Below are 12,734 nucleotides of genomic sequence, written 5' to 3' on the forward strand. Positions count from 1 at the left end.
TGTCCTCGACTCCTCTGTCCTCGACTCATCTGTCCTCTGTCCTCAATTCCTCTGTCCTCGACTTCTCTGTCCTCAACTCCTCTGTCCTCTGTCCTCAACTCCTCTGTCCTCGACTCTTCTGTCCACAACTCTTCGGTCATCTGTCCTCGACTCATCTGACCTCTGTCCTCAACTCCTCTGTCCTCGACTCTTCTGTCCTCTGTCCTCGACTCATCTGTCCTCAACTACTCTGTCCTCTGTCCTCGACTCATCTGTCCTCTGTCCTCATCTCCTATGTCCTCGACTTATCTGTTCTCTGTCCTCAGCTCCTCTGTCCTCGACTCCTCTGTCCTCGACTCCTCTTTCCTCGACTCCTCTGTCCTCGACTCTTCTGTCCTCTGTCTTCGACTCCTCTGTCCTCTGTCCTCTGTCCTCAACTCCTCTGTCCATGACTCCTCTGTCTTCTGTCCTCAACTCCTCTGTCCTCGACTCCTCTGTCCTCTGTCCTCGACTCCTCTGTCCTCTGTCCTCAACTCCTCTGTCCTCGACTCATCTGTCCTCTGTCCTCAACTCCTCTGTCCTCGACTCCTCTGTCCACGACTCCTCTGTCATCTGTCCTCGACTCATCTGACCTCTGTCCTCAACTCCTCTGTCCTCGACTTTTCTGTCCTCTGTCCTCAACTCATCTGTCCTCAACTACTCTGTCCTCTGTCCTCGACTCATCTGTCCTCTGTCCTCAACTCCTCTGTCCTTGACTCCTCTTTCCTCGACTCCTCTGTCCTCGACTCTTCTGTCCTCGACTCCTCTGTCCTCAACTTCTCTGTCCTCTGTCCTCGACTCCTCTGTCCATGACTCCTCTGTCCTCAACTCCTCTGTCCTCGACTCCTCTGTTCTCTGTCCTCGACTCTTCTGTCCTCGACTCTTCTGTCCTCGACTCCTCTGTCCACGACTCCTCTGTTCTCTGTTCTCGACTCCTCTGTCCTCGACTCCTCTGTCCTTGACTCCTCTGTCCTCGACTCCTTTGTTCTCTGTCCTCAACTCTTCTGTCCTCTGTCCCCAAGTCCTCTGTCCTCGACTCCTCTGTCCTCGACTCCTCTGTTCTCTGTCCTCGACTCGTCTGTCCTCTGTCCTCAACTCCTCTGTCCTCTGTCCTCGACTCATCTGTCCTCTGTCCTCAACTCATCTGTCCTCTGTCCTCAACTCCTCTGTCCTTGACTCATCTGTCCTCGACTTTTCTGTCCCTCTGTCCTCGACTCCTCTGTCCACGACTCCTCTGTCCTCGACTCTTCTGTCCTCTTTCCTCGACTCATCTGTCCTCTGTCCTCAACTCCTCTGTCCTCGACTCATCTGTCCTCGACTCCTCTGTCCACGACTCAGGGTCACAGTGATGTCTCATGTCCTTTACTATCCACTTGTCCTTTACTAACCACTGTGTTGTGTCGAAGGAAAGGCCATAAGGACTCAGGAAAAGTTTACGTGCACAGCGTCATTTACTCACACGGCCAATCGTTCGTTCGGTTTGTGGTTCTGTTGACGTAGACCATTTCAACATAAACCCACCACGGCAGGTCCGATTATCACTTCTGTCAAACAAAACGTTTACTCTTCATGTCACTCTGTCGCAAACAGCTGTGTCCAGACGGTCCCGACGGTCCCGACGACTGAAATCCAGTCAGACATTCAGTCCTAACATTGTCACATGCCCAGACCTTCACCAACTGCTGCTGCGTCCTCTCTGACATCATCTGTTTGTATGTAAACAGGTGACTCCTCTGACATCTGAATGGAGGTGGACTGCTGACCTTTTGATTGACACCTCACGTGAACCAATAGGAGCTTCCAGTACTTTTGTTATGGCCATGATAACCAATGAGGGCCTGAGATGAAGGAAGATGTAGCCCTGACACAGTAGCCAGCGATTGGCCCGGTGGTTTATGGGTCTTGTAGTCAATGAGATTTTAACCCATTACTGCGACCTGGTCTCACTCTGAAGTCACCAAATAACGGTGCTTGGTCAGTGACTTTTGGCATCAGATACTAACGAGAAGAGCCGTCATTGAATGTCAGCATGATATGCAGCTGGTCACCGTTTTTGTGGCGGCTGTCAAAATTGGGGGAATGCGGCAGGACAACAACATAAGTTAATTTGGCATAAGTCAAAGTAGGGAGGTGGGAGGGGTGTTGGATGGGTCAAACAACCATCGAATTTCACCTGGAGGCCAGTCTTCACTTCCTGTAAGACTGAAAAGCCAAACCTCAGTTTCTAAAGCTAATGTCAGCAAGCTAATGTCAGCGAGTTAATGTTAGCAAGCTAACGTTGGCCAACATGCTAACAAATACCACAGAACATGATGTTGGTTTGTTCTCCATGTTCTGACCTGTCAGACTCGGTGGTGGCGGCTCATGTGGAGCAGTTTGTGTTTTTCATGGCCGACATCAGCTAATTAGACTCATCAACAACCACCATCTTCTCCACATAGTCAGACTGTATCCTTAATCTCCACCCAACTGTGTTGTCATTGTGTCTCAGGTGAATCACCATGACGACAGAGCCAGGTGAGCCGGAGGAGTCTTTTCCTGAAGCCGCAGCCCATTCCACACCTAAACAGGTAAACTTAAAAATACCAGGAAGTAAAAGGACTGTTGATCAGTAACGTGCATGACATGACACGACATTCTGCGTCCTCAGGGAGGGGAGGGCGGGTCATCCCAGAGCCAAGCTCAAGGCTCATTGGCTGAGGACTCAACGAGTCACCTGTCGTCGAGCAGTCGGATTGCTCGGTCTCCAGCCAGAAACCCGCTGAGCTTCAGGACGATGCAGACCAAGGTGACCCTACTGGATGGGTCACTGTTCACCTGCACTATGGAGGTGAGACGTGGGGGGTGGTAGGCAGGTGAGGCAGGTGTGAAACATACATTAATGCTTTCGTCTCTGTTGCCATAGAAACGTGCTCGTGGTTCACAGCTGTTTGAGAAAGTTTGTGAACACATGAACCTGCTGGAGAGGGACTACTTTGCTTTGTCCTTCAGAGACGCTGACAACAACAAGGTACCTGTCTGATCTCCGTCTCTGTCTGTCTGTCCAATTTCTTTCTGTCTGTCTGTCTGATCTCTGTCTGTCTGATCTCTGTTTATAAGTTTATTTATTTGTAAACAGGACAATGCACATTAATAAAACAATAAAATGTAAATGTGCCAGATTTAGCCGAAAGGCTAATTTTCATCTGTCTTTGTCTGTCTGTCTGATCTCTGTCTGTCTGTCTGTCTGTCTGTTTGATCTCTGTCCCTGTCTCTGTCTGTCTGATCTCTGTCCTTTACCTGTCTTGTAGAACTGGTTGGATCCAGCGAAGGAGATGAAGAAGCAGGTCAGAGGTCAGTAGCTCCACCCCCTTTAACTGAGAGTCGGGCATCGTACATTTGATTCTGATTGGTCAGTTTTGGACGGCAGGGTAACGGTTTTAGTGAAATGATTTCTCCCTCGCTGTCTTTCAGGAGTTCCCTGGAACTTCTCCTTTAACATCAAGTTTTACCCTCCTGACCCCGCCCAGCTCTCTGAGGACATCACCAGGTACTTTCACTCACCTGTCCAACAGAGCTCAGCTGTACACTTGAAAAACTTCAGGACTTTCTGTCTTTCTGCAGGTACTTCCTGTGTCTCCAGCTCAGACAGGATATAGTTTCTGGTCGTCTTCCATGTTCGTTTGCGACTCACACCGTCCTCGGCTCCTACACCATCCAATCAGAGCTTGGAGACTACGATCCTGGTACTGTATTCTACTGCAGTATTACCCTCCTACATTCTGTTATATACCGCCATACCCTCATACTGTACCCTGCTGTACCCTCATACTGTACCCTGTCATACCCTCATACTGTACCCTGCTGTACCCTTATACTGTACCCTGCCATACCCTCATACTGTACCCTGCGGTACTCTCATACCGTACCCTGCCATATCCTCATACTTTACTCTGCGGTACTCTCATACTGTACCCTGCTGTACCCTCATAGTGTACCCTGCCATACCCTCGTACTGTACCCTAGCGGTACCCTTATACTGTACCCTGCCATACTCTCATACTGTACCCTGCTGTACCCTCATACTGTACCCTGCCATACCCTCATACTGTACCCTGCGGTACTCTCATACTGTACCCTGCGGTACTCTCATATTGTACCCTGCTGTACCCTCATACTGTACCCTGCTGTACTCTCATACTGTACCCTGCGGTATTCACATACTGTACCCTGCTGTACCCTTATACTGTACCCTGCCATATCCTCATACTGTACCCTGCGGTACTCTCATACTGTACCCTGCTGTACCCTTATACTGTACCCTGCCATATCCTCATACTGTACTCTGCAGTACCCTCATACTGTACCCTGCTGCACCCTCATACTGTAACTTGCCGTACCCTCATACTGTACCCTGCCATACCCTCATACTGTATTTTGCTGTACCTTCATACTGTACCCTGCTGTACCCTCATACTGTACCTCATACTGTACCCTGCTGTACCCTGCTGTACCCTGCTGTTCCCTGCTGTACTCTCATACGGTACTTCATACTATACTCTGCTGTACCCTCATGCTGACTCTCACACTGTACCCTGCCGTACCCTCATACTGTACCCTGCTGTTCCCTCATACGGTACTTCTTATTGTACCCTGCTGTACCCTCATACTGTACCTTATACTGTCCCTGCCGTACCCTCATACTGTACCCTGCTGTCCCCTCATTCTGTACCCTCATACTGTACCCTGCTGTACCCTCATATGGTACTTCTTATTGTACCCTGCTGTACCCTCATACTGTACCTTGTACTGTCCCTGCTGTATCCTCATACTGTACCCTGCTGTACCCTCATACTGACTCTCACACTGTACCCTGCCATACACTCATACTGTACCCTGCCATACCCTCATACTGTTCCCTGCCACAACCTCATACTGTACCCTGCCGTACCCTCATACTGTACCTTGCTGTACCCTCATACTGTACCCTGCCGTACCCTCATACTATACCCTGCTGTACCCTCATACTGTACCCTGCTGTACCCCTGTACATTACCCTGCCATATCCTCATACTCTACCTCACACTGCACCCTGCGGTACTCTCATACTGTACCCTGCTGTATTCTCATACTGTATCCTGCTGTACCCCGATACTGTACCCTGATGTACCGTCATACTGTACCCTGCGGTACTCTCATACTGTACCCTGCCATACCCTCATAGTGTATCCTGCTGTACCCTCATACTATACCCTGCTGTACCCTGCTGTACCCTCATACGGTACTTCATACTGTATCCTGCTGTACCCTCATACTGACTCTCACACTGTACCCTGCCGTACCCTCATACTGTACCCTGCTGTCCCCTCATTCTGTCCCCTCATACTGTACCCTGCTGTACCCTCATATGGTACTTCTTATTGTACCCCGCTGTACCCTCATACTGTACCCTGCTGTACCCTCATACGGTACTTCTTATTGTACCCCGCTGTACCCTCATACTGTACCTCATACTGTACCTTGCCGTACCCTCATACTGTACCCTGCCATACCCTCATACTGTATTTTGCTGTACCTTCATACTGTACCCTGCTGTACCCTCATACTGTACCTCACACTGTACCCTGCTGTACCCTGCTGTACCCTCATACTGTACCCTGCTGTACCCTGCCGTACCCTCATACTGTACCCTGCTGTTCCCTCATACGGTACTTCTTATTGTACCCTGCTGTACCCTCATACTGTACCTTATACTGTCCCTGCCGTACCCTCATACTGTACCCTGCTGTCCCGTCATTCTGTACCCTCATACTGTACCCTGCTGTACCCTCATTTGGTACTTCTTATTGTACCCTGCTGTACCCTCATACTGTACCTTGTACTGTCCCTGCCGTACCCTCATACTGTACCCTGCTGTACCCTCATACTGACTCTCACACTGTACCCTGCCATACCCTCATACTGTACCCTGCCATACCCTCATACTGTTCCCTGCCACAACCTCATACTGTACCCTGCCGTACCCTCATACTGTACCTTGCTGTACCCTCATACTGTACCCTGCCGTACCCTCATACTATACCCTGCTGTTCCCTCATACTGTACCCTGCTGTACCCCTGTACATTACCCTGCCATATCCTCATACTCTACCTCACACTGCACCCTGCGGTACTCTCATACTGTACCCTGCTGTATTCTCATACTGTATCCTGCTGTACCCTGATACTGTACCCTGATGTACCGTCATACTGTACCCTGCGGTACTCTCATACTGTACCCTGCCATACCCTCATAGTGTATTCTGCTGTACCCTCATACTATACCCTGCTGTACCCTGCTGTACCCTCATACGGTACTTCATACTGTACCCTGCTGTACCCTCATACTGACTCTCACACTGTACCCTGCCGTACCCTCATACTGTACCCTGCTGTTCCCTCATTCTGTCCCCTCATACTGTACCCTGCTGTACCCTCATATGGTACTTCTTATTGTACCCCGCTGTACCCTCATACTGTACCCTGCTGTCCCCTCATACGGTACTTCTTATTGTACCCTGCTGTACCCTCGTACTGTACCCTGCTGTACCCTCATACGGTACTTCTTATTGTACCCTGCTGTACCCTCATACAGTACCTTATACTGTCCCTGCCGTACCCTCATACTGTTCACTGCCACAACCTCATACTGTACCCTGCTGTACCCTCATACTGACTCTCACACTGTACCCTGCCGTACCCTCATACTGTACCCTGCCGTACCCTCATACTGTTCACTGCCACAACCTCATACTGTATCCTGCCGTACCCTCATATTGTACCCTGCCGAACCCTCATACTATACCCTGCTGTACCGTCATACGGTACTTATTATTGTACCCCGCTGTACCCTCATACTGTACCCTGCTGTACCCTCATATGGTACTTTTTATTGTACCCCGCTGTACCCTCATACTGTACCTTATACTGTCCCTGCCGTACCCTCATACTGTACCCTGCTGTACCCTCATACGGTACTTCTTATTGTACCCCGCTGTACCCTCATACTGTACCTCATATTGTACCCTGCTGTACTCTCATACTGTACCTTATACTGTACCCTACCATACCCTCATCCTGTACCCTGCTGTACCCTCATATTGTATTCTGCCGTACCGTCATACTATATCCTACTGTACTCTCATACTGTACCTCATATTGTACCCTGCCTTACCCTTCTACTGTACCCTGCTGTACTCTCATACTGTACCTTATACTGTACCCTACCATACCCTCATCCTGTACCCTGCTGTACCCTCATATTGTATTCTGCCGTACCGTCATACTATATCCTACTGTACTCTCATAATGTACCTAATGTTGTACCCTGCCTTACCCTTCTACTGTACCCTGCTGTACTCTCATACTGTACCTTATACTGTACCCTACCATACCCTCATACTGTACCCTGCTGTACCCTCATATTGTATTCTGCCGTACCGTCATACTATACCCTACTGTACTCTCAAACTGTACCTCATACTGTACCCTGCTGTACCCTCATACTGTACCCTGACATACCCTCATACCATACCCTGCCATACCCTTATACCATACCCTGCCCTACCTCAGAGGTTCCCAACTGGTGGTTTGCAGTGTGAAAGTGGGTCGCAGGTCTATTCTGAATGGACCACAAGTGACACGCATGTGTCAAGTTTGTAAAAAACAAGTTTTATTTTAAAGTACAGGGAGCCTTTATTTTGAAGTGCTGTTTCCTGCTGTAGAGTGGGTGACTGAGGGACAGATACGTAACAGAGACAGAAAAAACAGCTGGACGACATGTCCAAACACAAGTAGGACATTGAATATATTAAACTGTGTGGACCTTGAACTGATGACTGAGGAGAACTCTGGACCAGTTGGGAACCACTGCCATGCCCTACTGTACCCTCTTCTGCCATACCTTAACACACTTTACCCTGCTGTGACATGACCTAACGTTCCCTGCCGTACCCTTCTCCGACATACCCCACCATACCCTACCTAACCCTGCCTTACCTTACCTAACTCTACCTAACCCTGCCATACCCTACCTAACCCTGCCATACCTTACCTAACCCTACCTAACCCTGCCATACCCTACCATACCCTGCCATACTCTGATGTCTCCTTTGCACCATAACTTGTTGGACTCTGCTGGACTCTTCACTGAGTGTTTTGTTACTTAACTGTGAAATTGAAAATGATCTTTAAAATATTCCAGAGTGAAGTACTTTTCTTCTGACTGAACAGCCTTCTGGAGATACGGCTGAAAGCTCCAGCAGTAAGGGAACTCTCTGGTTTAACGGTTCTGTCTCTGTCTGTCTCTGTCCGACTTTGTCTTTCAGAGGAGTGTGGGTCCGACTACATCAGTGAACTGTGCTTTGCCCCAAATCAAACAAAGGAAATGGAGGAGAAAATCATGGAGCTGCACCGAACATACAGGTTCTCACCAGAACACCTGAATGTGATTTGATCCAATAACTGAATGAGATGTGAACAGATCATGTGACTGTGTGTTTAGAGGAATGACACCAGCTGAGGCCGAGATGCACTTCCTGGACAATGTAAAGAAACTTTCCATGTATGGAGTTGACCTTCATCACGCTAAGGTAAGAACACACCAACATTAATCTAACCTGAACTTAAGTCCAGGACATTCTCGGCACGTCATGTAGATATCATGCATCATGTTTGTGTGAGGGTGGTGCTGTGACGTCAGCTGGACAGAGTTGGGTCATCGACAATAAAATCCCGCACACAAATAACGAGCACGGTGATGTCTCAGGGAACCAGGTTTTCCTCTTCAGGATCTGTGAACGTTCATGTTAAAATGAGCTTTTGTTTAGAACAGCTTCAGATTTAGGAACGTTGTCAGACAGAAAATGTGACCTCAGTGAGGAGGTGAGGTCGACCCCGTTCTTTCATCAGATGTGATTGGTTGTCATAGACACGCCTCTTTAGATGTAAGGTAAGGACACCTGGTGGACACTAAATGAATTGTATCATGATATGAGACACTGTGTGTCTGTGTGTCTCTTTGTCTCTGTGTCTCTGTGTCTCTCTGTGTCTCTGTGTGTCTCTGTGTGTCTCAGTGTGACTCTGTGTGTCTGTCTCTGTGTGAGTCTGTGTGTCTCTGTGTGTCTCTCTGTCTCTCTGTGTCTCTGGCCTTAAAGGGATAGTTCGAAATTTTGGCATATTCGCCTATTGCCGTAATCCCTATAGTCATATGAGTAGGTATATTACCTTTAATTATCAGTGCCTGTTGTTCTGAGATCGGTGGGGCAGAGCTGCCCGCTGCTCGGCGCACAAAATGGAGGTGAACAGTACAGCCCCCTCTCTCCCTCAAAACTAATCAAATACACCATCAAATGACTCCAAAACGCTCTAGTGGACAACTTGTAGCTAACACATTCTCCACGCTATGAAATAATAATGTATAATTAAGTAACATTGACACATGAAGCAAATACTCGGAACTACTTTCTTCAGTAAACCACTGGGTGGAGTGACACAGTGCGCACCTGAAACAGTGACGTAGTTATTACTTGCAGCCCTGCATTTGTGGTATCGTCAGCTGGACGTACCAGAAGGTTTGAGGAAAGTTTACAGAGTGTTGTTGTAAATCCTGGTTTACACATGTATTGTAAAAGGTTGCGGTAACAAGCCGAAGACATGGAGCAGAGTGAAGTTTCAGTACCAACCAAAAATACGGACAGGATGAAACAATGACTATTTGTGCTGGACATCGACCCCAACACGCCTGTGGAAATGGTCCGGAAAATGTTTGTTTGCTCCAACCATTTTTTACCGGAGGACTACAGTGAAAGGATGGAGCGCAGAAGCTCAGGAATGGTTCAGACTCTTTTCTTGAAAGACACTGTCATACCATCTGTCGGCATCACTAAACGAGCAGACGTGGTAAGTGATCGTTGTGTATTTTGCTCAGCAATCTCTGCTGTAACGTTACCTCCATGTTGAGTAACATTAGCCTACAACCCAAGCATGGTAAATAAGGCTGAAATGCAAATGTTGTTGTGGTTATGTTATGGATAAGTGCTGCCCAGAGCATATAGTGAAGTGACTGGCATTACTTCTCATTGTTGGGAATAAACAGACTGCTAGGGAACATTTTATGTTGTTCCCTCAGGAGTTGTGGTGATTTATGAGTGTGGAGTAGCTGTAGTAAGTAGAGTAGTAGAGAGTAGCTAGTAACTGCACTAAACATACGCTGTTTGAAATCACTCCGCCCAGCAAGTACTGTATGTCTGGAATGTAGTTCCGGCTGTGCATTTGGCTTCAAAACAACTCTGTCTCGTAATATTACATTATTATTTCATAGCGTGGTGAATGTGTAAGCTACAAGTTGTCCACTAGAGCGTTTTGGAGTCATTTGATGGTGTATTTGATTAGTTTTGAGGGAGAGAGGGGGCTGTACCATTCACCTCCACTGTCATCCAGCGTTCACACAATACTTCTCCCCTGATTCACAAACTCTGCTCCTCCTCCTCCTCCTCTTCTTCCTGCTCCTCCTCCCTGTCGTCCTCTTCCTCCTGCTTCTTCTAGCCCTGCTCTGACTGTTCATCTCCTCAGGTCTGAGACACTCTGTGGAAAATCTTATCTAAGTCTCGACTCTAAGTCTTAACTTGAAGTGTTAACTTGAAGTGTTAAGTTTAAGTCTAAGTGTTAACTTTAAGTCTTAACCTTAAGTCTTAACTTTAAGTGTTAACTTTGAGTCTTAATTTTAAGTTTTAACTTAGCTCTGTGATCATGGCAGTGTGCAGAGCAGCAGGTGGGACAGACGTGTGTAGTTTTACATGTATAAATAATGTGACACGTGTTTATGAATGGATGAATTCTCTTAGCTGTTTACGGCCTGATTAACCCTTTAATTTCCCCTCAGACAGATGTGACTCTGACGTGTCATCTTGTTACCAATCACAGCTGCTCCTCACTGTCACATGTGAGACAGGGACACAGAGGACGAGACACTCAGCTACAACAAATCTGTCGTTGGCACTGCGTCACAGTGAACGTCCCGCTGACAGAGCGCAGATCAATACATGACCCACTTCCTGTCCTCCATTGATCATGTGTGTGTGCGTGTGTGTGTGTGTGTGTGTGTGTGTGTGTGTGAGAGTGTGTGTGTGTGTGTGTGTGTGTGTAGAATGTCAGTAATGATTTTTCCACTGACTCTCAGGCTAGTTCCACTTCCTGTCTGTCCTCCTGTCTGTCCTCCTTTCTGTTCTCCTGTTTGTCCTCCTGTCTGTTCTCTTGTCCTCCTGTCTGTCCTCCTTTCTGTCCTCTTGTCCTCCTGTCTGTCCTCCTGTCTGTCCTCCTTTCCCCATAACGCCACATAACAGGATGTAAGACTGAGAACCTCCTCTGATGACATCACACCACAATGATAAATAAACACAATCATAAAAACGTTTGTAAACGTTCCGGCGACTTCTACCGTGAAACTGTTCACATCATCAGTCGTCCCCGTCATCGGCACGTCTGGGTGATGACTTTCAATGTTTGTTCAGAACACCGACACGCCGTCCTTGCTGCCGTCTGCGGCTGTAGCAGGAGGCAGAGCCTCCACACAGTCACTGATTCACAGCTAATCAGCCGCTGGTGTTAACGTCAGTGCATTACTGGCGACGCACACTTGTGCGCCTGAACGTTGGTTCCACATCCTGTGCGTCAGTCATCATACGGTTTGTTCTGCGCACTCCGACCGCTTCGGTACAAAATCACCAACCGCCACAGTTCTAAGGGCAAACAGGAAGTGGGCCAAATCCAGCCTCCACAAACTGCTGAACACTTCCTGTTTGGCCTCTGTCACTGTGCTGCTGAGAGCTCCACCTGTCCCAGCAGCATCCACACAGGGGTCAAAGAAGCTCCGCCCTTCAGTTCCCGTCACCACACATTACACTCACCTCAGTAATCATGTCAGCAGCTGGACCTCCATCAACCCTACCTGCATGGTGAACGTCTGCTCCACCTCCTACTGCGACACCTGGAATCACCACACAACTACGTCACAGTACTCTCCATTGCCTGCACTTAAACCACCCTCTCCACCCTCTATGCCCTCTACACCATCTCCACCCTGTAGACGAACACCTCCACCCTCTCCACCCTGTACACTAACACCTCCACCCTCGGCACCCTGTACACTAACACCTCCACCCTCTGCACCCTGTAGACGAACACCTCCACCCTCTCCACCCTGTACACTAACACCTCCACTCTCTGCACCCTGTACACTAACACCTCCACCCTCTGCACCCTGTAGACGAACACCTCCACCCTCTCCACCCTGTACACTTACACCTCCACCCTCTCCACCCTGTACACTAACACCTCCACCCTCTCCACCCTGTGCACTAACACCTCCACCCTCTGCACCCTGTACACTAACACCTCCTCCCTCTCCACGCTGTACACTAACACCTCCACCCTCTCCACCCTGTACACTAACACCTCCACCCTCGGCACCCTGTACACTAACACCTCCACCCTCTGCACCCTGTAGACGAACACCTCCACCCTCTCCACCCTGTACACTAACACCTCCACTCTCTGCACCCTGTACACTAACACCTCCACCCTCTGCACCCTGTAGACGAACACCTCCACCCTCTCCACCCTGTACACTTACACCTCCACCCTCTCCACCCTGTACACTAACACCTCCACCCTCTCCACCCTGTGCACTAACACCTCCA

The 12,734-nt window shown here is 48.7% G+C and overlaps 1 protein-coding gene across 15 annotated transcripts in view; it reads left to right on the forward strand.

Annotated features, from left to right (window-relative positions):
• The window catches only part of LOC117265053 (protein 4.1-like), a 90,864-nt gene that overhangs the window by 2,144 nt on the left and 75,986 nt on the right, over positions 1-12,734 (forward strand). For all 15 annotated transcript variants that reach the window (XM_078162795.1, XM_078162796.1, XM_078162802.1 and 12 more), the window contains exons 2-9: positions 2,510-2,588; positions 2,669-2,848; positions 2,924-3,028; positions 3,309-3,351; positions 3,472-3,547; positions 3,622-3,743; positions 8,364-8,460; positions 8,540-8,627. In XM_078162795.1, coding sequence (XP_078018921.1) covers positions 2,520-2,588; positions 2,669-2,848; positions 2,924-3,028; positions 3,309-3,351; positions 3,472-3,547; positions 3,622-3,743; positions 8,364-8,460; positions 8,540-8,627 — 780 coding nt within the window. In that variant the 5' untranslated portion in view covers positions 2,510-2,519. The remainder of the gene's footprint in view (positions 1-2,509; positions 2,589-2,668; positions 2,849-2,923; positions 3,029-3,308; positions 3,352-3,471; positions 3,548-3,621; positions 3,744-8,363; positions 8,461-8,539; positions 8,628-12,734) is intronic.

Source organism: Epinephelus lanceolatus, chromosome 20 (genome assembly GCF_041903045.1).
Source record: "Epinephelus lanceolatus isolate andai-2023 chromosome 20, ASM4190304v1, whole genome shotgun sequence".
In the NCBI taxonomy this organism is placed as follows: Eukaryota; Metazoa; Chordata; class Actinopteri; order Perciformes; family Serranidae; genus Epinephelus; species Epinephelus lanceolatus.